The sequence below is a fragment of the Anopheles merus genome, chromosome 2R (assembly GCF_017562075.2).
Source record: "Anopheles merus strain MAF chromosome 2R, AmerM5.1, whole genome shotgun sequence".
In the NCBI taxonomy this organism is placed as follows: Eukaryota; Metazoa; Arthropoda; class Insecta; order Diptera; family Culicidae; genus Anopheles; species Anopheles merus.
In genome coordinates this window covers 45,579,955-45,607,257 of record NC_054082.1, presented here as the reverse complement: position 1 = coordinate 45,607,257, position 27,303 = coordinate 45,579,955, and the positions used below count along the sequence as shown (strand labels likewise).

Here is a 27,303-nt window from a genome sequence, read left to right as displayed (position 1 = left end):
CGTTTTGGAGGCCCCTAAATGTTATTTTTGCATTTTTGTTTTCCTCTTCTGTTGCCCATCCTCTACTCGAAGCCCACACGAAAACAAATATATTTTAATTAAACCTTACTGCTTAAATTAAACGAGAAAACAACTACATTAATTACACATTACACATAAACAGTAAAAATAAAATAAAAATAAACAGTTTAAAAATATTAACACAACGTCGCGCATGTGTGCGCAACAAAATTACACACCAAACCCAGTCTGGTGGACGACCATATTCGCGGCCCATTGATCATTCAAGAGTTTGTGTTTTTTAGTTGTCGTAGTAGTAGTGGTAGTACAAGTTTCAAAATTAATTTAATATGTATTTGGGGATCCTCATCATGACCACTTCCCCTGTCTGTGGTGTGGGTAGGATTAGCAAAAAAATGTCTCTTTCTCTAAAGGACACAGCAAAAGCACTAGCACTGCATCCCCCTCACTGTGGTAATGAGTGCGTGCTTTTACACAGTGTGCTTTATGAGCATAAACGGTTGATTTGCTGCTAACCATACCCACCCACCCATTGCCAAGCTACCACTGATAAGGTACAGATTAGGTAGTATTTTGTACTGCTTTTGATAGTGTTTGCAGCGAGTAATGCTTCTATAGAAACAAACACTTCTGCACAACATGCTTTCTGTGGCTTAAAGAACGTTTTATACCCCTCTATACATCTATACATATAGTTTTGTTCGTGTGCGCTTTTTTAACTCCTTCTCTATCAATTGCGCGCTCCTCCTTCACACAGAGAGAAATCTAGATACTCGATCATTTTCATTCCAATTTTTGATGCCACGCTAAAGCGTTATTGATAGAGTGTTAGGTTGCTGGATGAACACAATAATAAAAAACAAACGACCGTTCATCAAAAAGTCCAACTCAATGTAGAACACGAACGCGTGATACAATGATCAAAAATTGAGATGAAAATTATCCTAGCAATGCTGACCACACACTGTCATTGTATCCCTCTTAGCTGAGTCATGGCGGGTACAGCGCGACTCCGTTTGGTAAATACTGTTCAGGCAAAATTTTCACTTACAGCTATACATTTTGTTTTGTACCGAAAATAGGACTTGTCTCTTATCATTTTTTTTTGTTCGAAAATAAAGAGAGATACTCAAAAATAAAAACTATAACAACAAACCGAGAAACATTCCAGCGTATTCAAACTAACTAGTCTTACGAAACTGGAAAGATGGTGCAGGTGTAAATACGCATTCAATTGTACCTCATATTGTTTTTGTTTTTTTTACTCTTTCTCTCAGGTCAGGTATATGTGAGTTTTGTATCGTGGTGTCCCGTTTAGTACAACACTCGTTTTCAACCGAGGATGTTGCATTGGCAGATTCCGATCGATTTGGTGTGCGGTGTACAGCTATGAAACCAACGTGTAAGCTCTGCCCCATCGATGGGGAAGTTACAAGTATTCACAGCTGTAAGCTGCAGCAATCAGGATTAGTACCATTTGCCTTTAACAGACAACAACGATGCAACATTCTGGGTTGGAGGACCCTTCTTGGTATACGCTCAGTGTCTAGGGTCGAGGTTTCACACTATCGCTTATTTCTCCTTTCTAACTTTACCATGCTATTTCTAGTATTATAGTGTTTGTACCGAATCTTATATTGCTGTTACGATTACCATCAGCACCACCGGAAAAGTGTAATTCGAGCTGGTGTGTGGGATGTGATTGTGGTGTTGTTGGTTTATTTTTTTGACTGCACTCACTGCTCTCTGTATGTCTGTGTCACAAAGACACAATATTCCTTCTGGCAGTGATAATAATTTAACGTTATAAAAGAGAAAAAAATGCTCATAGAAAAATTCTGAATAGAATACGGAAAAATATACGATGCATGTGGGTGTGTGTTTGTACCATCCGGAACGCACTGAGTGGGCTGTCGAATAAAGCTTAATAAGAGCTTCCTTTCTGCCTGTGTGTATATTAACGGCTTGTATGAGAGAGGTATGCATAAAAGGAAAACAAATGCATTTTCCATCTTTAAATCATATAGCATACATCAATTGAAAGCCACACTTACCAGACCCACGTGCCATACACACAACAATGTGGTGTACGTTCGACTCCCTAAGCTAAACGACTAAACCATACCGGCGCGGTTAATTCAAGCCAATCGGGTAATCATCGGCACCTTTCGCCTGATGGTTCCTTGTTGAAGCTGCTGGGGCTGTTGTCGTAGTTGCTGCTGCTGCAGCTGCTGAAAGTGTTGCTGAAAGCTTAGCCCCATCACACTGTTACCGTTGACGGGTGTAACGGTGACGGAGTTGTTGCCCGTGCCGTGCACTATCGTCGGTTGGCGGGAGGAAATGACGTTCACCAGGCTGGCGGTACCGTTTGCGTTCGGGGAAATGGAGTAGGTCATGTCGAGCCGGGCACGCTTCGCCGGCGGTTGCTGCTGTTGGATCTGTTGTCGATGGTGCTGCTGCTGCTGCGTTGTGTGGATTTGCGTCTGCTGATGTAGCTGCTGCTGGAGGGACTGTTGCTGCGTTACGGTAACGGTACCGAGTCGCGTCTGTTGCTGAACTTGATTAATGTAAAGCGATTCATCTTCATCTTCCAGCGATAAAAGATCCTGCTCGGTCAACTCCAGCGCGAGCGTGCTGTCCTTGGAGTCTACGTTGATGTTTCCGTAAAAATCAGGTACCTAAAACAGAGTAAAGACGGTTGGTCAGTTGATTGCACCACCGTACCAGACGAACGGAACAAGCGGTCCTTACCTCTAGATCGAAATCCACCTGATCGCCACCGTCCTCTTCGCCATCGATCAACGATTCCGGCGTGTTGATGATGAAGCTTTCCGCGTCGACGTCGATCGTCTCGCGCGGTGGCTCTATCAACTCCACATCATCGTCCTCCTCCTCCTCGTCCTCCTCGTTCTCTTCCTCTTCTTCCTCCTCTTCCGGCTCAACCACCTCCTCGTCCACCTCCTCCGCGTCCACATCGGACGGGCCGCCGTCACTTTCGAGGTCTTCCTCCACGTCGAGATCGTCGTCCCCGGTCGAGCCGTGCTTCATCTCGCCCCGCTCGAGCGCCTCCAGATGCTCGGGATGCACCATCGCCCGGCGGATGGCCAGCGGATCCTTACGAGACCACTTCTGCACCTCCTCGTCCATCTTCGTAATCTTGGCCGGGTTCATCGCCCACAGGCAACCCTTCCGCTGGCCACCGTTCGTGGCCGGTTTTTCGATCTTCTCGAAACACTTGTTGAGGGACAGATTGTGCCGGACGGAGTTTTTCCACCCGGTCGGTGCTGTCTTGAAGTACGGGAAGTGTTCGCACATGAAGCTGTAGATCTCGGAGACGGGCAGCGAACCGGAGCGGGAGTTTTTCAGCGCCATCGCGATCAGACACGAGTAGGAGTAGGCCGGTTTGGGGAACTCGCTCTCGACACTGCCGCCTTGCGATCCACCACCACTCTTGATCAGCTTCTGCTTGGGGCCGGTCGGTGTCATCGCTCGCTGCATCTGACGGGCGACCAACGTCGTAGTCGGGGAGCCGCCATGCGTAATGGTGACCACACCGACACCTCCTCCCGTCGGTTTGCCGTTCTGATCCACGATTAAGGTTCGGTTGTAGGTTTTCGGACTGGCCGCACCACCGTTCAGCTGCCGATGGGGGCTAGACTCGCGCTTCACCACACCGTTCAGCCCCATCGCGCTGACCTTCTGTATGCTCTTCAGGTTCTTGTACTGTATGCTGTTGGCGTAGGTCAGCGCACCGATACCATGGGCCAGCTTCACGGTGTTACCCTTGCCCAGCCCAACGCCGAGGCCGGGCGATCCAACGGATGACGTGCGGTGGACGATCGCTTCACCGACCGTTACGCTACCGCCGCCGTTACTAGTTACGAAGTGTTCGCTCGCACTCTTCACGATCCCACCGTTTCGCACGATGATCTTCTCCTCCTTCAACGTCATCTGGGCGGTCAGATCTTTGCGCACGTTGTCTACCGGGGTCGCTGGCGCGAGGGACGTGCAGGAGATGGTGCCTGCCGTACCGCCGACCCGCGTGATCTGCGCCAGGCTGGAGATCTTTTTCGCCTCCTGCACCGTCGACACCTTGATCGTATTGGGCGAAAAGGTAAGATGGCTTTTGCGTTCCTTCGGGCTGGCCATGGTCGAGCTGTGCCTGGTATCGCCGTGCACGGTCGTGTTGAGATTGATGTTCTGCTTCGGTGACTTGAGCAGTGATTGGGCGGCCACAAGGGCACTCATCGTCGACGATGTCGCGGACGAGCCGGACGACGACAGGACACTGCCGTTCGGGAATCCACCCATCGAGGAGGAGGAGGATGACGATGAGGATGAAGATGACGACGATGATGACGACGACGGGACGGGCATGACGAAGTTCGGATTAGCACACGTAGTGACCTCCGGGTAGAGATCGGTGCTGCCAATGCCGAACGCTGCGCTACAGTAGAAGTTGTTCCCGTCCAGGGAGTTGTTGTCCAGCTCGAGCGAGGGCAGATCATAGTTCATCAACGAAACGAATTCGTTCACACCGCCCACAACCGTCGTCACCTCCGACTTGATGTCGATATCGAGCATGTCCTGCATCGAGTCGGTGATGTAGAGATCCGACATGGGAGTCTGCAAGGAGCAATGTTAAAAAGTAACGATAAGTAAAGGCAGATTGGCATACACTAGTGGATAACATGGTTTAAAGTAAACACGCATTTTCGTTTCAAGAAAGCAATCCTTTACAATGTGGCACAGCATTCAAAAACAGTAGTTCAATCCAGCGCCTTCGCAACAGTTCAGGAAGTGTAAGTAAACTTGCATCAAAACATCATAAGCATATTTCATACAACATATCTTTACCATCGTTATTTCTGGACGAAATTTTAACATCAACACGTATAACCAGCTCCACACACCGTCGATGCACACAGCGATAAAAGCTGCTAGTGGTCGAACAAAGCCAACCATAAACAATTTATTGCATGGCATACTACTAGCACGATTCAGGCTTTCCCGCGCTACCAAAGTTCAATTCAGCCCTGAATGCAATAGTCTCGTTCCCCCCCCCCCCCCCCCAAACGAAAATAGTGCTGAAAGCGCTGCTGCCTCTGCCTGCCGTAGGAGCAGCATAAGTTTTTTTTGTAGATGCGTGAGCGAGAGCAAACAAAGGAAACCTGGGAAAAAAGTACAGTCGGTTCAAAAGGGATCGTTGTAAAAGCGTGACAACAACAGAGGGATAGCAAATGGAGGGAAAACGTTCTCATGCCAAAAACGCATAACAGACACACACACACGCAGTCAATGGGTCCCTTCGAAAGGGATGGATAAATGCGCATGAAGGATGGTAGAGATAAATGTTTCCAATTCCATACACACAGACGCACCAAGTTGAAGCAGAACCAGCGGGAACGAATGTAAGGGAAAAATACGACCCTTCGCTCTCTTCTTTGTAGATCTTTTTTTTTCTTGTGTATGGAGGGGCCCATCTAACCTTTTCTTACACACACTATAACCATACCCTGTGTGTATTGCTTGTGCGCTACAACACGCAAGGAAACTCTAGACGAGGAATTCAAGTCGACAAGAGGGCGCGCACAAAAATCCCTTATACAGAGAGAACACACCACAGCAGGCAGGCAAGCAGCCGGCAACACTGCACAACCCTGAGGGTACGGGTTTAGAGGTAGGGAGGGGGGGGGGATGTGCGAGACGGGAAAAGGGATTGCACCCTTCCCGGGAAGAGAGCGAGACGAGCACATAGCAGAATAGCACGCAACAGAGCGAGGGAGAGATACTTCAGAGAAGGGCTAGAAAAGAGTGTGAGAGCGAGACAGGATGGAGGGATGTTTTTTTTTTTTTTCAAATAGCGTTGTGGTGGTTGCGCCCTTCTGAAGCCGGCCGGCTGCACGGGACAAACAAACGCTATACAACCCCTACCAACACACACGCACACACACACACTCCAGCACAACAGAGCGAGGGGAATAAAATACACCATCCAGCAGCAGCGGCAGCAGAACACCGAACGAACCCCGAGCTCGGGCAGAAGGAGAAACCACGAAAGTACAGTCACGTCAAAAGTTGCGCTCGAGCACGCTGAACACTGGTGCGCTCTTTTTGGCCGTTTTCGAAGCCCGCGCTCGCTCGCTCGTGCGCATACAATCCCAGGGGTAGGCTGCTGTTGTTGTTAGTGTTTTCTTTTCTTCTTCATTTCAAATGTTCTTTATTTTTGTTTGGTTTCTCATCGCATCGGCTCTGTTCCCCGGACCCAAGGTGTGTGTGTGCCGGTTCGGTTCAGAGAGGCACAGAAACAGGAAAGGATGGTATTGGAGCAAATGGTAGACGACTAATCGCAACAACTTTTAGACGAAAGATACATCACATCGTCCCATATCCGCGTCTGCAGGGGTGAAACATGCTGTGCTCCCAACTCATCCCCAACTTATCCCCCCGGAGCTTCTCCAGACAGTTGCTGGATGTCTTGTATGCGACTCTGAGGCAGCAACAAAAACATCGAATGCAGAAAGAGAGAAAGAGGAGAGGTTGGACACTGTTTCGCGACTGCTTAGAACATTGCTAATGATGATGGATCAGTACTAGTTCGCTGCCCTCTAGGTGAGGTTATTGTAGATGGCAACATATCTCGGTTGTTGCCCGTGGCATGAGCAACGTTTCCGCGCTCAGTGTTCATGGCAAGAGGTTGAATGTTTCCTAACCAAGAGCGAATGTTGAGCGACGGATGAAATTGTATACAATTCCCCGCCAAAAACTATTGTCCCGCAAATGTTGTAGTAAATGCGTGTTTCTTCTTCTCTGCGGTCGGTTTCACGCATCACACATCCCCCACCGACCGCCGCTACGAAAGCGAACGATGATCGGTCGAGACGAAGCAAAAGGCGGCACACAAAAAAACGCGAGCAATCTTTGATGACAACGACACAACAACACAACCAACGACAACAGAGTGTTTGCATCACATGCAACATAGTAGAGGGACCATAGTATGCACACATAAACATACCCCCCCCCCCCCTTCTCACGTTCGCGCAATGTTGACAGAGAACACGCCAGCACAACACAACGAAAGACGCAGAAGATAACGGATTGCGTGAGGAGGAACGAGAAAGTACACAGGGCACACGCAGAGACAGGGTTGATTGAAAGTTTTGGCGCGAAAAGCCCGTGTATTTGTCAAACCGGTACAGAACACAAAACAATAACAACCAAGAATTCACCTTCACATCTGTGTGGGAAGGGAAGGTTAGACTTTCAAGCAGTGTTTTTCGTTGTGATTGGAAATGATGCCAGTATGCCTTCTGCTAAGACTATCAATTCCTACAGCGGAAGGAGATGTCGGGGCTAGAAAAACTGGTTAATGAAATGATACTACACAACCCAGAAATCAAAACATCCTGCTTTCGTTGAAAAATGCTGCTGCTGCTGATAATCTTGCTTACTCTTTTTGCGAACTCAATTCTCTGTTTTCTCGGAAACTTCGTGCTCCTTCGTTCTCTCCGAACATAGATGGCAGAAAACGACCCAAAAGAAGGTGAAACATACTATCAAGTTTCTGTCTGGCGGATGTTGGGAGCAAGCTCGTTAATTTTCTATTTCTCTGTCAAATCTTGTGTGTGGACTCAGAATTCGGGCCGCCTGATTACATTGAGTTTACAATTGGGTGAAATTGGTTGACAGAGTAGCATCATTCTAATTCATTTCGCTTCTAATTGTCGATCAAAACCCAAGCTAAGATGTTTACATAGAGCTAGAAGAGATCCTTGGGATTTGACAACTGGTATTACAAAAAAGAAAGTGAGAGATGTTTGCAGGCATCAAGACATCTCAACTGTTGGGATTGTTCAGAAAAAAACGACATCTTGTGCAAGATTATGAAATAGGCGAATCTCGCTCATTCTACAAAATTGTATCAAATTTCTGACAGCATATTGAAGTGAGTTTATATTTTTATGCAATCAAAATCCAACCTCAAAATGGTCCTCTCAACCTTTTTTGTAATATATTAAAACATGACTTCAACTTATCCCATGGTCCTTGAGACCCAAAATGTGACATGTTGGGGAGCAGGTATAATTTTAGTTTGAGGAATATTGACCAAAAGTACCACATCGCACCATTGTGTCCCAAACTTTCTCTCCTTAATCGGACACAATTTCCAGGGGACCATGCCAACAAGTTGTAGTTGTGCTGCTTGTACCAGGGTATGAAAGTTTCGCGCCAAAAAACCACTGTCTCTCCTTTGTATCCCCACAGAAACACACACACACACACACACACACACACACACACACACACACACACACACACACACACACACACACACACACACACACACACACACACACACACACACACACACACACACACACACACACACACACACACACACACACACACACACACACACACAAACTTACTGAGGTGGGTTACCCTCCATCGATGGAAGTTGCAAAACTTACGCAAGAACATAGCGCGCGCCTTTTCGATCGTCCAGAGTAGAGGGGTGGGCATGGGGGATGGTACAGATCTCGCAAGTGGGGAAAGACGATGACGATCGTGGAGACCAGAAAGAAAGAATGAAAATAAAGTAACAGGATACACACACGCACACTCTGCCACTTTCCCGCGCAAAATCAGCAAATTTGCGCGCGCTTTTTGTTTCCTCTGATAATGGTGGGGGAGGGTGGTGCTCGATGATGACCGAAGAAGAGAAGCGATGGAGTTGAAAAGGGAACGAGTTAGCAATTTTCAGAGTGGATACGACGAGGACACGATGTTATGGTGAATGATGATGATTGCGCACTCAAAAAAGCAGGGCGCACACCACCATCTCTGTCAATTATTTTAAGAATCGCGCGTGAGAACGAACGGCGATGTGTTAATACAAAACGCAGGGCAGCGATTTCTCTCCCAAGAAGATGATGCTACCCGGAGATCATGCTTGGCGGTATTCTCCCCTGGCTGCTTTCACCACACTGTGTAATGGTTCTTTCAGCCCGCAGTTGCCATACAGACCACCACAAATCTCTCGCTCCATCGGGCACACTCAGAATTGAAGATTGTCGAGAGAAACACAACGGCACAAGAGAAGAAGGATGGATCGAAAAAAGCGCGCCAAACATGATCGGGGCGGTCATTACTCCCGCCTCGTTACTGTTTATTTGTCGCTGACGCCCGATGTTGTTTTTCGATTCTCACCCACTACACACTACCACACCGCATCATCCCCCCGTGATCCGTTCGTGTTTCCCACTTTCGCGCCCTTTCTAACTAACGGTACCCAAGAGAGGAGCACACCATCGCTCACAAAGATTTCGTATTTGAATATGAATCATTCAAAACTCTCCACCTATACATTATGCATCAGAGAATATTATGTACTGAGTTCCAATAGCTTCACATAAAAAACATAACATGACGCGGGGGCGTATGTGTAATAGGTTCTGCCATTCGGTAAAGGGTAATAGAGGACACGGCACGACGCACACATAGATGATATGACTGTAATCTCAACCACTTAAATCATCAATCATCAAAGCCAGATACGAAAGGCTCTCTTGGAATTGGGTGGATTGCTTCTACATCCCGACACGAACGACTGAGAGAAGAGGGCATCGGTTTAAGTGGAAAATATCTAATAATAATTTTCTCCCTGCTGCAAACGACATTCAAGAGAAGAAGCAGCACTACGACGTCCACTCCATTCCAGAACACAGCTCCCACCTCCCATACGGCCATAATAGTACCTTTTCACTGGAAATGTGTTTCCCTTTCATAGCATCGGTTTCCGCAGGAAGCGAAATGCCAACTTGGAATCATTTTTCGTCGTCTTCAAAAGTTGTCTTCGCTTTTGCGACGACTGCTAACCGTTAAACCAAACAAAAACATCGTGTCTTATACACACTAGGTACATGATGATGACGGCGGTTTTCTACCAGCTCCTGAGCATGGACACACACATGACCCAGCGCCTTTTATCCTTATTCCGATCGAAACGCGATCATGCAACGTTCAACCCGCTCTGGCCACAGAGCTCCAAAAACGTAAGCCAAAAAAGAGGAAAACACGAGAAAAGGTGGAGCGATGATGTGACAGATGCTTTCGTGGTGTAATGACGACAAGTGAATATATATCTTCTCTCTTGCTTCTACCTATAACTCCCTTCGCCGCCGTTATACGATCGCCAAAGTCGATGCGTACAACGTCTTTTCCTTTCCTTCAGCGGGGCACGTGCCTGGAACAACTTCCCTACCGTCAATAACACATGTGCACGCGCACCATCTGCTGCTGCTGCCGCCCTGATCCACCATACGAAATAAGGAGACTAGAGTAACAGGGAAAAGCGACACGATCGACGCGTCCCCTCCTGCATAAACGAGTGCTTCTCCCCCGAGAGAAAGGAACGAACGAACATCAGAGAGGAAACTGGGGTAAAGCTGACGATCATCAATTAGTGCTCGGTGCGTAACACTTGTGCGCGATGATTAATTTCAAAACATGGGCAGTACTGCGGCTAATTGCTTTGATAACAACAGAAGGAGCATACTCAGTTCACTCTACGTCTGGCGAAGATTTTATTTTATTTTTTTCCACAACCTCACAGAAGATCGCCCGCTAGAAGAGCTGCCTTTTACAACTTGATCGCTCACCATCTCACTTTCAATCCCTTTTTCTCATCACGGCTCGTTACACCTCATTCACCCCTTTTCTTAAGCAAAAAGCAATGTTTGAAACACATTAATTGCATGTCCTACCGACATCACCGGTGTGTGCAGCATAGCACAGAAGATGATTTCTTTGTTCTACGCTACACAACATGATCATGCAACGAAAATCCTGACAAAGGTGTAATTTGAGAAACAGAAGCACGATTTTTGATAAAAACAGCAAGAAATATTGTATCTGAAGGTACGCGTGAGAATAGAATAATCAAGGTGTATATGTGTAAGATTCGAAAACTAAAACTATCACACACCATTTCGCGCTTCAGAGCAAATCGAGAGAGGGTTGTGCGCGTGTGGGAAAAATTTAAAAACCATCCAAATGCAACACAGCACACAGGCACATACACACCACCCATGTGATTTGGAAATAGGGAATGTTGCTATCGGTGGGAATTAGGGGCCATGGTCAATCAAGTGTGGCGTTCACACGAGGAGCAGGTTATTGTTCGTCCGTAACGTGTGATTTAGGCTTGAGATTTTATTGAGGATGGTTAGGCAATCTGCTCACTTGTTTTGCAACTGTAAAACATCAGAATATGAAAAAAAAAATATATTGACTAATAACAACAATTACAGGTTTTATAATTCAAAATACAAGCGAAACTGAATCAACAACTTGGATAATTGGTTTCAACTTACAATATTTTCACACTGTCGCAATACTAACATCCTTAACTCAATTTTAATAATATAACTTCCTTCCTCTAATAACACCCAGTGCCAATTGTTCATCCCTTCATTTGCCTTAGATCCTACCATTCCCATGACAGATCATTACTTATCCTGCTTAAAAGACAGGACGACATATTCCTTCTCAGCCTGTCTGTGCAAATGAATCATCGTTTACCGGTGTGTGACCATCAGTATGCTACTTCTCCTTCCCCTATTTCCCCTCCCCTCTCTCAACTAACTATCCACGAAATCAGATTTCCTGTTCCACAAATTTGCTGTGTACCTAATACAGCAGCGGTACCGGCAGGAAACTAGTCCTTTTTACCGGCTATAACACCAACAATGTGCTCCACGCCACACGCATGCGTCGTGTAGCTCCGGCACATCCACTCTCCTCCTACACTACCGGTTCCTGCTGTTTTGCTACTAAAACTCCAGCGTTTGGAAAGCATTTACACTGAATTGGCTGCCGTCGAGTGCACGCAGAGAGGAGGCGGGAAAAATAATGATGAAGCGTTTCAAATTGAATTTCTTTTAAGCTGCATTTAATGCTTTTCATAAAGGTCGACTGAAAATAGCGTAGTTTGTAAGCCTAATTTACGGATTAATTTTATTAGAATCGTTGTTGTAGGAGAACATATAAGTTATAAAAAGAAGAATCGTTATTTAGAAATATATATTGTTTGTTCTAAAAATATTCAAAATACTATACAATGTTTAGTAACATATTGCAGTCCTTTGCCTTTGGAAATAAGCACAAAGCAAAATAAAAACAAAATTAAAAAAACCAGATCGATTGCTACTCACTACCAGGACATCAAATTTCTAGGAAAGTTTTTCCGTCACAGAAAGCGAAAGTGTAATTGATGGACTTTTTTCTCATTACAAAATAATAACCTTTCCCTCCTCCAGCAACTATGCTTACCACCCTTCTTGCCTTTTCCATTCTGAGATTGTGGGAAATTGGCGCCCAGTTTGGTACGAACAGCGCAAACTCCAACATAACCCCACACGGCGGCTCGTGGGCAGGGCAGACAGAGCAGCGAGAACGAGGTATCGAAGAACAAACCCCTCCCAAATCCACCCCTATTCCTTGCGGCTCATGAGTCACCTATCGCAAGGAGCTAAATCTTTCATATCGATCGGTTTTTTCGGTAGCTCTCGCCAAACAGAGTAGCCGTCAGTTTAGTCATTTCCCTTTGGACGCCACCTCTTTGAGAAAGCACAAATTCTTGGAATCGTATTTTAGTTCCGGTGAAGATCTCCGTAGATCTACTCCGTGGATGGCATTCGGGAAAGTGGCTCCCCCTCAAACCCTGGGAGAACGCCGTATAGCAATGCAAGAGCGGAAAGAAAGCTCGTGTCACTTCCGGAAAATACCAGGAGCACATAAGAAATGATTGGATTCCTGGCGAAGGAATCGAGTGAACGACTGACAACTACTACCTACACAACGCTGTGTGGACGAGGATATTCATTGCACCAAGAAGTCTCGTCAAATTGGTAGAATGGTACAAACAACGAAAAAAATCCTCCCGATGTGTTCCCGTTGTGCGCATGCGGCACGTGGGGACGTTTCTTTCCGTTTTTGTTAGCAATTCTGAGTTCCTTTTCAAGCTCCCGAAGGTTAGTGTATTGGTGGCGGTTTGCTCCTTCTTTCCGTCGCTGCTCCGAGAGGAAACAGAGAGTTGTAGACCCGGTGTTTTAACCCTCGAAACACAAACAAACGAAACAACATAAGGTTTCACCTGCCTCGCCAACACTTCCGTCCAACGAAGGTGCACCATTGAAGGGTGTGTATGTTTTTTGATAATTCGATCAACCGGCACGTAATACAAACCGATGAACGAGGAGCATCGAGGTCTTATGAGCAAAACGGCGAAACTCTTGATGGGGGAGAGAAGGGAATGAATACTAAACATGCAACCATTTCAATGCCACCTGGGGGTCAAAGTCTAAGGGTAGGAACCGGTAAAAAAGCCATTAAAGCATAGCAACACCTTCCCCACAAAAATAAAAAAGACATATGTTTAGATTGCGGCACAAGCTAACACCCCGCACTACAACAAAGGGAACAGGAATGCACTATCGTATATGTTGCTGGCAGGAGACACTGGTAGGGAAAATGCGCGGGAAATTTTTATTCTACAGAGGAAGGAGAAGCCGGTCTCATTGTACAGTCGTCAACTCGTGCGACTTAACAACATGCCCGTCATGGGTTCAAGCCCCAACTAGACCGTGCCGCCATACGTGGGACTGACTATCCTGCTATGGGGGGGTAATCCAAAAGTCACTGAAAGCCAACCCCACAAGTGGTACAGGCAGGCCTTGACCGACAACGGTTGTTGAGCCAAAAGAAGAAGAAGAAGAGGAAGGAGAAGTGCTCGCGTCAAAAACAATGAGAGAAATTATCAGGGAGAAGAGAGACACTTCGAACTGTTCCTTCGTCGCTGCGTTCTGGCAGCCTGATATGTTGTAAGCATACCAACTCTTTTCTTTCGATTTGCGATTGAAGTATATTGAAATCAGTTTTCACTTCCGAATGAGTAAGTAAGTAGAGGAGGCGCCCACTTCCAGATTCAGAATGAGATTGATCAGGCAGGCCATATTAAAATGACACATGACTTTAAACGCCCAAATGTATGCAATGGTTCTCTTTTTGCGATCAACATGAAGTACCCAAACAACACATCAATAAAGATTAACAAAAAAAAGGCAGCAATCGCTGTAACAGATTACCTTTAACTGATCTTTTTTCTAAGGTAAAACCATTTCCTCTCTATCTTGAAGATAATTTTGCGTGTTAAAACAAAAATTACCTGTAATAAAACCATTAAGTTTGAAACAAAGGTGTGAAAAAAGGATTAACAGTCTGGGGCAGGTACAGGCCATTGGCGGCGAAGCGGAAAAAGGCCGACGCAGATGATGCTGTGAAGCAAAATCTCCAGGAGAAAAAGAAAAGAAATCCATGCATGCAATGCTTGCAGGGAGTGCTGTAAAAGCCCTTGAGAAAAGAAAGCAAAAGCGCCAATAATCGGGCAGAGCGAGGGGCAGTAGCGATAAGTCTCTGCTGCATACTGTGCGTTCCAGGTGCAATTAGTCAACGTGTTTCGGGACCGGGTGTGGCGGTTGTGGTTCCGCTGTTGTGCACCGGTAATAACACAACATTTTGCAGGCCCGATGTGAACCCAACAGGGAAAACGGAACATGGAGAGGAGCGCGATGGTGTATTTTTGCTGTCCTTCCATCGATCAACTAAACTTGTTAAATGGCAAGATGGCCAAGTGTTGTGAGTGCGCAGATGTCTTTCGGCATGATATGGAGGACAGCAACAGTATTTGGTGTTTTAAAAATATTTATTTTTAAAGCTTGATCAATCAAGTTCCACTAGCGGCAGGGTTTGGTATAGATTCAGCCCGCACTTTGGCTCAACCGCAGCAATAACCAGGATGAGAACGGTCAGAATCAACCAACTTCTCTAAAAACCCGAAACCCGTGCCACACACACACCTTTTAAAAAACGATCTTCAAAGAGGCACAGAGCTCCATCCCTGAAGATCGTACTCGTACTCCATTCTATCCGCCAGCCAAAAACCGGTTCCTGTCTTGCCTTTACTCTTCGTAAAAAGTTAAGCATTGAAATCTTTTCCATCCACCACCGAATGGGGGTGTGTGTGCACGACGTTCAGTTTGTCTCTTTGTTCCTCTTTGCACGTTCTTTTCTTAGCCTTTGTGGTGACCATTCTTCTGATGGCACACTGTACTGAACTACTAAAAAAAGGTACCGTCTACTATATTAGCTTAACCGCACGCATTTTCACTGTCCCCTACCCTATACGCTTCAACTACCCACACAAATCTTCTGATGAACATCTTCTGTTTGTGCCATTGCCTCAGTACATCAGGCTGGGAAGACTTGAGAGGGCAAGTCCCAAAGGGTGAAAATGAGGAAATTGAGGAAAATGTTTCACACGGAAGGCCCTCGTCTTTGCGCGGGAAGACCCTCATACCACTGTGGGGACTATGGAGAACCCCCATTGGAAGATACATTCAAAGGAAAGAAACCCAGAGTCAGGTTGGGCAGAAGAAGAGAGCGGTGTTACCGATCTTGCATGCTCTGGCTCCTTATGGCGTACACATTTCTTCGATCTGTCTCTTTCTCTCTTTGTGGTCCATTATAGTGATTTCGTTTGCCCTTTTCAGCTTTGTGACGGAAAGCATTAAAAACTTTACCACCGGTGTATACCCCACCATGATCACAACACCACCGCGTACACCCACCCCCCGGACGGTGGTCAATCGTCGTCATGTTCATCCCATTCTCGGGACCCGCCACACAAGAACAACCCTCGACCACTGGGGTAAAGAGAGAGAGAGAGAGAGATAGAGAGAGAGAGAGAGAGAGAGAGAGAGAGAGAGAGAGAGAAGGAGCCTGGGGTACAAGGAAGGGCAAGGAGTGTTTTTATGTGCCTACTTCTCTTCCTGCTTCGCTTCGTTGCGTTCGTTATGCTGAAGAAAACGAAGACGATGATGATGATGAGATGGTGGCGGACTTGCGGTGGTGGTGTTGCGCTCTTGTGGCTTTTGGCAGTCCGTCCAGCCCGTTTGGAGTGGTATCTCTGATGTTGCTTTTCGCTTGTCCGAGGTTTGAGGTTTTGCTTCTTCACGTTTCCTAGCTAACAAGAATGGTTGGCAAATAGGTCCACAACCACTGTTCTTTTCAATTCTGGACAGTGTGTGGCAGCCGTGCATAACTCTTCCAGCGAGGAAAAAACGGCAGTGATTGCTGGAGTGTACTAAGAACGTGAAGTAGACATCACCACACACTTGTGACTGAGCCCAGCACCGAGAGAGGACAGTCAATCTGAGTAACCAATTCGGAAAAAAACAAAGAACGGAACTTGGCGATTGCTCTTTGATTTCGACTTGTACAAGGTTCTCCCAGGAACCGGAGCAAGAACGAGCAGGAGGTAGTACCAGAACCTCAAAATTAAGTTCAAGAAATTATAGGGAAAATCATAGAAAGATATTAAAGATCTGGTGTTGGATAACAACAGATAAGATCTAGTTCGATCTGATTTCCGCAAATGTGTATCTCGGTTAAAATTGACAACCAGTAACAAACGTAAAGCCCAAATCTTTACTAGCCAATCTTCCCAGAGAGGGAACAATAGAATAGAATATGTAAATTAGAACAAACATCTACAAAAAAGGAAGAACACATCCACACTACGGGAAGTAATTAACTATCCAAAAGCATAAACGAGAACACATTCTTCCAATGCCGCTTAGATATGTATCTGTCTAGTAGCAGCCCCACAAAGCACTAAAGATGTAATATAAAACGATCTCTCCACGAACAAAGCGAGCACACCACACTACACAACTGACGGCTAGAACAGAACCATCACCAACCCCAAGAACCGCGAATCGTGTCCATATCTAGCCAGACCCTACGTTACCAAGTGATCTCGCTTTACTCCCGCGGCATCTTCATGCAGTACAGGCAAAAGATTGTGATCGTGCGCGATCTCCCGGCGTTCCACAAACTACCACCCCCACCCAGTGGTGCAAGAGCTATGGGGTCGGGTGGATGTGGCGCAGCAATAAATGGGAAAAAAGGTTTCAAGTTGCCGCCGCAACTGCCGGCAACGTAGGAGCATGGGGCCGTGAACTTGAGAAAGGTTCAGGAGCTTTGCCAGGAAAGTATGTGCTCGAGTAGAGAACGAATTCTTGCGCTTTAGGGGATGATTTATTTAGGTGAGTGGCCGAGGCTTTTCCTGCTGAGTATGCGCAACCACGTTGGAGCAGCAATCGTTTTATATGACAGACCAGGGCTTATGATATTGAAGCAATTCCAACATTTTCAAAAGCACACATACACCATTTATTGTGCATTGTAATTTGCATTCTCTTGAGGTGTGCGGGCAGCGAAATGACATTGGCAGTAGGTTTCCTTCTTTGCATTTTTCGTATCCCTGGGAAAGGTCGATATTAAAGCAAAGGAGGACATTTAAACATTTTGCTGCAAATATAAAAGGCGCCTGGCGCTTCCCGCTTTCCCCTTAAATATGCACTGTGGCCCGAGTATTGTCATCCCGATTCGTTCGCATGGTTGGTGTGATTGGTGCAATCCAGCATCCGCATATCATATGTGCATAAATTAGTGGAATGTTCAAATCATGGCTAATAGCTTTATTGGTGTGCCTATTCGTCCTTCATTTCATTCTTCTCTACCCTTGTGCTATACCTCACACACGCACACAGACAACAGTTTCGGACTGTTTGTAATAAAGATCAAGTTCAAAATTTCGATCCGTTTTACCATACGGTGAAATGTAGCAACATAAAACGTTGCTAACAGAAATGCACCCGTAATAAAGATTTACGACCCTGCACACAGCAAAAACAAAGATAGAAAGAGAGAGATGAATAGCCCATACCAATAGAAAAAAAAAACCCTTGTCCTCCCTCTTTTACCACCAATTGCTTCATAACCATCACGAGAAACATCAAAAGGGAAACTCCCAAAATGAGACGAGCAGGGTGAAAATGGATAGGAAGAAAGGCACAGAACGAAACACCAAAAACACCCCGAAAGATTCTGTGTCTGTGTGTGCCCGTGTTCTTACTCATTTCGTCAGACGCAGCAGCAGCATAGTATTTACGATTTGTCGTCGTTTTCGGGGTCGCTCCTTCCTTTCAGAACTCGTCGAGAACTGACCTTAGTGCAATAATTTTCTAATTTTTCCCTCGCACCACCGCTGTGAAGGGTTTGTGTTGTGTCGGAGAGTGCGTGTGTGTGTGTCTGTATCTCTGTGTGAGAAGTTGTTGGCTTGGGAAAGAGATTAAAAAAAAAAAAAACAAAATAAACACATTCCACACTCTCATCGTCCAACAATCGCTGCTGCCCTAGGCCAACGGAAAACGTATGGACCTCTTAACCGCTCGGCATGACAGAAGTTAGATTCCGTGCCCTTTCCTGGGTAGAACAGGCTGGGCGAAGAAATGGGGTAGAAGACAGGAGGAAACGATCGGAATATGTGTGTCATCACCGTGCATTCTCTCCTCTACCTGATAGTGGTGTAGGGGTACTGGAAAAGACACAGAAATGCTTATGGACGAGCTTCCGCCGAAACACCCAAACCCACCCTGGGTGTACCACACCCAGGAAGCTTCTTCTGGCTGGGTTTATCATTCATGGGAATGTAAGAACCTAAAATCTAGCCCTTGGTTCTTCCCCCTTCACCGAAAAATCGACTTTAGGTAGCGCTTTTTGTTTTTTAAAGGCCACACACATTTATAGCGTGGAAAAGGGGTGGTGCTGGCAGGAGCAATTTGGGGTGAGCTAGTAGTACCCGATTGATGCCGGTTGACCTACTTTTTGTCCGCTAAATTATTCACAGCAGAACAGTTGGATGGACAATTTTGGCCATTTTCTTAAATGGAAAGCAGCATTTTAGTACCAAGGGGTTATTGGTTTGTGATAGGTAAGTTACAGCAAGAGGGGTTTCAGAAACTTATCCAGCATTACCAAATGAAAACATGAATGGAGTATTTGTTTCAAAAATCAGATTTTGAAGACTTATAATATTAAGAAGTCATACAAATTTTATAATATTTTGTTTATGCCTGATACACACCTTTCCCAAAGCAGTTTTGCATGATTTTTCTATTCTGAATGATTAACCTTTCTAACAAATCGATTAATAACTAACAATCACAATGGCATTTGATGGTTTACATTTCTTACAATCTGACATCTGTTGTTAAAGAGGTTAAAAAATACATTCTAGTCTGGTACAAGTAACACGTAATTGGTCGAACCAGACGGCTGTAGCATAAGTATGGCGATTTTAAACGTGAAAAATTAAGTAAATCCTTGGAATAGTAATCAGTGTATCCTCTCTCTCTATCCGTGGAGCACCACCAGCAACACAGACACACGGCGGCAACATTGCTTCGAGCCAGACACACAGCAGAGGCAGACGAGTGGTGCAATAGGCCACAACAATGTCCTTGTAACAACGGGCAATCGATGGACCCGGCTCGACCATGTCTGGAAGTTTTCGCGCGCGCGGCTATAGAGAGAGAGAGAGTTCTCTGCCGATCACGTCGGAAGCCCCCCTCAACCCCCAAGAGCCTTTATTTTCAGGGCCACCAGGAGTTCGGAAGAAAAAGCGCGGGAACACCAAACAATTACACCGATTGTGCGGCGGCTGGGTATACTCCACACCGCACCACCTCCCGGGCGGAAATTCTTCTCTGCCAGCATCGTGTTCCCCATCGATACCGATTACATTCAGTGCAAAAGATCAGATCCAATTCCACGGTACAGGATGAAGAAAGCAGCACAAGGCGGGTGGTGTGGGGTGGCCCGGCAGACAGCATTGAAAAAAGGCGCGCTTAATTCATCGTGCCTGGAAGGGTAGTAGTACATACGGCAGAAAAAACGTGATCTTGACGTTCTTCGCGCGGAGATCACTCTCTCTCGCTCGTTCGTTTGAAAACATTTTCGCACGCATGGTACGATGGGTTGGTTTTTGTGGAGGTACGCAAAAAGGGCAGGGACGGAGGATCGGAGTCAGAGCAAATTTAAAAAACCTCCCGCAAAACATGGGCAGACCCTCAGCTCACTGCAGATGGGGCCGATGTATGCGTGTGTGTGTGTGTGCGTATTTCGAGTAACATGAACTAAGAATAAGATCGAGGAAGAAATTCGACGACTATGCTGAACAGGATGGAGATTCCAGCAAGAAGAGACAGGCTGGGGGGTCTTGGGGGTAGCACAACACATTCATCGGCAATGATTATCTTTCATTCTTGCTGCCTCCACCGTTCGCCTTTTGCTACATTTTCGCGCGAAATCGGACAACGGCTGGAAGGAATGTTGGCGAGCTGGAAACGTGTGTGTGTGTGTGTGTGTGTGTGTGTGTGTGTGTGTGTGTGTGTGTGTGTGTGTGTGTGTGTGTGCGCTTCCCGTTGGCAACGGCGACGAGAAGCGGGGACACCACAGCCTCTGGGTGGTGTTTCGAGAGCTCCACTGTGCGCGCACAACATCTGTTGTACATTTTGCAGCGCTGAATCGTGCCTGTGTTTTTACGTCTTTTAGACCCGCAAGTTGAGCATCTTCAGCAGCGCGACCTCTTTGTGTGCATTAAATTAAACATATTTGCTGTTCATCAACTCATCCACGATGTGACATCCACTTTTTATACGCTCAGTTCAGTGCGCACGAATGTGTGGACTGTGTGCGTATCAATTCCACCTTAAACCACGTGCGCGGTTGGCAGCATAGCACACCGGCGAAGCATAACTAACGTGCTAAACACACACAGCACATACAAAAAAGCACGAAACATCCGACTCCGTAACACCCCGTTCAGCCGGCATTTTGGCCTTGAACTGTAGTGCGGCGGCCATCTCTCGCGCGGTGAGTTATTTCTCGCACCGGCCTAGAAACTGATGGTTTGCCGCCTTTCGTCTCATTCTCATCTCCCGGCTCATACGCCGGCGAAAAAGTGCGCCCGTGGGGTTCGAACAAAGCATGAATGAAAGGGTGGTGGTGGGTGAAGGAAGGAGTCTGCACGATGGAACACACAAATCGTTATTCGCATCTCATTTCCGGCGCGGGTTCGACCGATAACGGAACGAATTTGAATCGGTTTTGCAACCCGGTACAACACCAAAACACTCAAACACACACGAGCGAGATAATGTCATCTCTCGCTGGCCTTCAATCTCTTTCACTCTCTTTCTATCCCATTCACGCACTCATTCACGAGTGACAGACGGTGTGTGTTTGCGAAAATATGCAAAACGCTCTCGCAAACGAGCAAAATGAAACAAAAAAACACCACACGCACACTAAACAGATTAAAAAACACCACACCATACACAATTTCGCCGAATTGACATTTTAAAGGGAAGGCAAACCCATCCCAGGCAGATGTTCATCACAGGAGCGAGACGGTGCGACATGCGGGACACATCCGCCGATAAACATCTGCCAGCGACTGGCGGATTTCGTTGCGTGAAGCATACACACATACGTACCCCCACAACTCATTACACGGCCAGGTGCAAATAACTAGCATTTAATTTTTCCATCATCTTACTTACACTGTATTTACTCATCGCGTCGTGGAATCCGGTAATGCTTGTGTCCTCTAGGTCAAACATGTTGGCGCCCTTTCTTCACGTTTCCTTGGATACACCGGTAAAAACAGACACACACACCAAGGAGGCGCGCTACACACTTTTGGATACACTGACTGGCGCACGCCCAGGAAAGGGATGGGTGTGTGATTCGAGGAGGATGCTTCTTTTCCGGCCGCGGAACGACGAATTTATTTTCCCTTTACACTTTTCCCCACAGACCACACGCGTGGTGAGAGAATGCCCGGACCGGCATAAAAACCGCCCGCACAGGAATAAATACGCTTAGCGGCAGCACCTTAACGAATTATTCCTTCCATAGCTCCTGTTCACCGGTGATGATGATGATGATGATGAATGGTCTTCGTTGCCGTGTCACGTTCGCATTGGTGATGGTGCGCATTTGGGCGAACAGACACACAGGCCGCCTTTTTTAGCAGGATTGGAGCGCAACACAAAACAAATGCATGCAGCAATATACTGCTTCCGAGATCTGCTGGAACAAACGGGGACAATTCACACACTCATGCCGATTTTCGATGGGGTAACCGAAGCAGCGCAACCAAATCGAAAAAAAAAGGCAAATCAAAACAGCACACAGAACACACTGTTGAAGGCGGGCAGGATTTTGCAGTTACAATAAGAACCAAAAAGAAGAGATTGTTCCACACCACACAACAATGACTTCCTTCCGATTTGTTGTGGTTCGTTCGCGCGCTGCTGCTCTACAGTCCCGTGCTTGTGTCGCGTAGATGTGCTCTACACGCGCTCTCGTCGGTAAATAAACGTCGATGCGTGTTGGTACCGTGGGCTCAGCCACCGTTTGCGGTTGTCTCTCTCTTTCCCTCTCTCTCTCTAACCACACTGTCTCACGCACACATTTGCTCGCTCAGTTATGGATGCGCAGTGGTATTGGTGCCGTAATGTAACCCTCTCCTCACAACGGTTGTTCTCACTGGGGTGATGAGACTTTTGGCGGAATTTTTCCTCTCACTTTCGATCGCACAGTTCACATCGCAATGGGGGGCAAGATTTCAGTTTCTGTCACTTCACAAACAATCACTCAAACTCAGCAGCACCTTTGCAAGCATACCACGGCACCGCAACAATATGCAAAATTGTTTCGGGTAGCTCTCAAAACGGAGATGACACCGCACCGTTGGCTCACTGGGCACACTGAGAGGAACAAAGAAAAGGTGAGCCGCCGTTCAAAATGGCCGTCTCCGCTCATTCGTTCTCACCGAGCAGACGGTCTCGTCGAACAGAACCGGCTAATTGGAATTTTTACACTGGACACACTTTGCACCAATAAGAATTAACTCCCTGACGATGGTCCGTTGATAAATTTACCGTTGACAATCATCCAAAAATCGCTGGAACTGGCGGAAATGGACAAAATCCCGAGGGAAAAATTTTGCGAGGGAAAACCCTAATCCGTACCCAACCGTGTCCGGGAGTTGATTGTGTCACTTCAAATATGATATGTACGGTGGTGTGTGTACTGGATAGGTACAAACGGACTCTTTCACACACACCGATACGTGTTGTTTGAAAACAGATTTTTTCGTCGGCACAGGGTGGGTAGGTGTGAAGTTCAACGTAGGGGAATCGATTTATTCGTGGGGAGTGTGTTTACGCGAAATGAACATTTAATTCAGGGTTGAGTACGACCCTGATTCTTCGTATGAATGGGATGTTTTAGGAAAAATCACAATGCATAAAATGTATTATTTACGAGCATCTGTAAAGATTTTCTATGAAGAATTTCTTTCGCTGAATGTAAATACGGAAAGAATCTTTAAACAAAGTAAATATTCCGCGCACTTTTTCGGATGTTTTGGAAATTATGGATTTCTCGGGAACGCATAAACCGCGTATCTTATGTTAGTCTACAAATCTCACTATATATAAAATCGAAAATCGCCACAATGACGTGAGAGTAAACATTCAGCGAGAGAGAGAGAAAGCGGTGAGCGCAGAGCTCTCTTTTAGCAACGCGCGTTGCTGCGAAAGGACTTGCTCCATGCACCACTGCTAGCTCTCGAGTAATTAGGGCAATGGTTACTTAGATTTTTTGTTTACACAAACCGATTTGAAATCACATGGTATTGGATATAATGATTTTTTTAATAATTGAAGACGCAAATTAGCCACCTGATGATAACGTGTCCCATCTCATACCCCTTCCCATTATAAATCAAGATATTCAAGGCAATATTAAAAAAAAAATGTTTGAAAACTATGCAAAATAGCTTAATTGTGAAATGGTTGAAATTCCAATTAATTTAATCATTAATAAAGCCAACCATACTCATTATTGGTGCTTAAGCACCTCGAATACTAGATACATCGTCGTGATCGGCTAATAAGTATGGTACAGAATTTCCTGTAAAACGGGATGCTATACCAAGGACGTCGAACATGTACACTCCCTCAAATATTCTTCTATTTGGCGTAACGTCCTATGCGGACATGCCGGCCTGTGTAGGCTTTCGAGACTTTAGTCATTACCACGTAGCCGGATAGTCAATCCTTGCTACGGGGGGACGGTCCATGGGCTTGAACCCATGACGGGCATGTTATTGAGTCGTTCGAGTTGATGACCACGTACCACGGGACCGCCCCAAATCTACTACTCCCTCAAATCTACTACTTCGCAATATTGGCTGAGTCGGGACAAGGAAAACGCATGACACTAAGAGGCGGATGGAGCCAAGAGACCCTAAGCGGCTAAATGCTAAAAAGCCTTGTTGAAATTCCGAGCAAGAAAGCGGCGGATGTTGATGGCTTGAAAGTTAAAATTGAATTTGTAACGATTTGCTCGCGTGCGGGAAGAACTACTTATTTCAGGATGTCCTTCCAGAACAACTCAACATCAACTGCATAATGATCCACAATGAAACTATGCTTACTGTAACGTACCCAAGAGGGCTGAAAAGATTCTGACTGTATCTATCAAGAGTGATGGCTATATCTACCATGTGATGCTATCACCGTACTATGGTGTTGATTAAGAACAACCACGTTATAATTAAAGACACGTCAAATTAGAAGCAAAATCTGAAAAATGTGGGGCGGGAAGAGTAAATACAGTAGTTTGCAAGTAAAAGTTAGTTAATTGATTTGGGAAGGCTATAACAGTGTTGAACCATTCTTTTCAATAACAGTATAGATCGGAATATTAGAACTACACATTTGGAATGGTTATATGAAGGTATATGTTCACTGTTGAAATTTGATGTTTGGCGAAACAATAACAATTGTCTCATACACAAATACCAATTCCGTTTAATACTTCAAAAGCAGTTTCAGGATAGTAAAATAAAATTTTGACGGCGTTTTTGAAAACCTTTTTGAAATTTAAGACCGGGGAAATTTACATTGAAAATGTTCTAAGCATCTATTACTTATTACCTAACGTATGAAACATATGTCGAAAAAAAAGTAGAAATAGAAATTGAACCATGTGCGATATCTTATTTTTATAGTTCAATTTTACAGTAAAGGGACGCAAAAAACACAAAATGGATTGAAGCAAAAGTGAGCATTTCAAAAATCGTATGTTTTTAAGTACGCAATTGGGATTGGATCTAAACATGTTGTATATGTATTAGCGGCACCCTAATTTTTTAATCCACTGCACATCAATACGTTGTTCAATGAACACGTTGTTGAGGCTGCTACTAAAAAATAATAATCAAAAAACTATACATTTGTGTCAACAGAGGCATGGAACGTATCAGTTTAAAAATTACAAAATTGCGTGACTTGGCTCAAAAGTAGCCTCATCGATATTTAACGGTTTTGCAAAGTACAGTAAGAACTGTCCAGGAAGTTACAAGGTTAACACATTTGTCACCACAAATGCATTAACGCATAAGAACAAATAGGAGTTATGGTTGTTGCAACGTGTAGAGTTTGAAAATAATTCGAAATTTCGAAATTCGAGGACATTCGGTAGATTTTACCGGGCGTTAACTAGTGATATATATATATATGACATGTTTTATGGCATTGAAGGAACGTTTGAATCGAACCGAATTAATGGGGTCGTTAAAAATGTGTAAAGGAAGCGAATATACAGTCAGAATTCAATAGTTGAACGCTTTTTAGTTGGCATGCTTTTTTGTTGAACGCTCAATAGTTGACTGACAGTTCAATTAAAAATCATGCGTTTGTATGGGAAAACCGATTTTTGAAAAATTCACAAAAATCTCATGGCATGCCGAGAAAAATTTCAGATTTGTATGGAAAAACGTGCCAACTAAAAAGCACAATTCAATAGTTGGTAGGGAATCGAACCACCGACAAACCGACGTGACACTGGCGTTACAAAAGTGTCCCACACGAAAGTACTGTCATTTACCAGTGAGGCGAACACTTCTGTCAAAGTAAGCTCTGTTCACTGCTGCTTCGATGTAAACAACTTTTCCAAAAACAAATGGCGAAAGAAGTGTGAGGCAAGATTTTGTGATTATTGGACAAAACACCCAGGAAAATCATTTTATAAGTTTCCAAATCAATGCAAAAGATGTGAGAAGTACATAAAACAATACGCATTGGAATTTGCGAAGAAAAACAAAAAGGGGGTTTAGCAGTTTCTTCTCTGTGTCAGTGTAGTAAGCGAATCATTATAGAGATGGCGCAAGTGTTTAACGTATTTTCATTTGAAATAAGGAGACAAATTTTGAAGCTTATTTTGTTCAAAGTGTCACGTCGGTTTGTCGGTGATCGAACTTCAAGCAGTGAGTTCGGACTGCACTTGGTTTGCTAAAAACTTATTAAAAGAGATACTCATTATAAGAGGAATCAAACGAACGAAACATAAATACGATAATAGGAATACAGGAAAATCAGATCTACTTTCAAGCCGTTCTTGATTTCAAAAGCCTAAACGGGAAAAATATGAAAACGATGTTATGGTAGTTTTGAAGTAAAACATTCCAGTTTTCTGCTATGAAGAACTGATATGTGTTAAAGTTAATTCAAGAAAATCATTTAAACGCCATTTCTATCAAAAATAATGGGGCAAAAGCAACAAAAAGAGAATTTAGAGCAATTATATACAAAAAAAAAACAATATTTCTTTTAAATATCTCTTAGGAAATTCCTTATTTATTGGCTTATCCTTACTGCTTCGAATTACGGAAATTTATGACATTTTTGACTATTAATATTTTCTGTTGATATTTTAATTTTTTTTCGAGCCGATCTGGTGGTACAGTCGTCAACTCACACAACTTAACAATATGCCCGTCATGGGTTCAAGTCCCCAATGGACCGCGCCGCCATACGTAGCTGTTACGAACCGAGCTTCTCTGGCAGGCCACGCAAAGGTTTGGCCCTCAGCAAGAGTTGCAGGGTTGTAACGGAGGAGAAACAAACAGCAGCAGAGTGGACAGAGTATTTGATACTTCGTCTACTAACCAGTCCTTCCCGCTAGTTGCTTCTGATCCAAGGTTGGGAAGCCTATGCAGACGGAAGTGGGAATCGGAAATCCAGGGGCTCTGTCCTATTTCGGATATTTAGAATTAAACCTCTTTACTCCAAGAGCTTCTGCGTTTGAATCCTGCTTTATTCAAAATATGGCCTACTTTTATACTAAATTTATCCTCACAAGTTTACCCGAATATCCGTTCGGACGGGATAATTCGTGTTTCCAGAAACATCTTATTTTCACGTGGAAGGATAAATAATGGTTACTATGATCAGG

The 27,303-nt window shown here is 45.1% G+C and overlaps 1 protein-coding gene across 2 annotated transcripts; it reads right to left on the bottom strand.

Annotated features, from left to right (window-relative positions):
- Window positions 1–997: 997 nt before the first annotated feature.
- LOC121590909 lies at window positions 998–23,077 on the bottom strand. 2 transcript variants are annotated; one of them, XM_041911077.1, is made up of 3 exons: window positions 21,555–23,077; window positions 2,773–4,647; window positions 998–2,699 (listed from the first exon to the last, which is right to left on the bottom strand). In XM_041911077.1, the coding sequence occupies exons 1-3, from the start codon at window positions 21,612–21,614 to the stop codon at window positions 2,160–2,162; spliced, it is 2,475 nt and encodes an 824-aa protein (XP_041767011.1). In that variant the 5' UTR covers window positions 21,615–23,077; the 3' UTR covers window positions 998–2,159. The 2 variants fall into 2 exon arrangements, with proteins under 2 accessions (XP_041767011.1, XP_041767010.1); XM_041911076.1 differs by lacking the exon at window positions 21,555–23,077 and adding an exon at window positions 4,879–5,032.
- Between the last annotated feature and the right edge of the window lie 4,226 nt (window positions 23,078–27,303).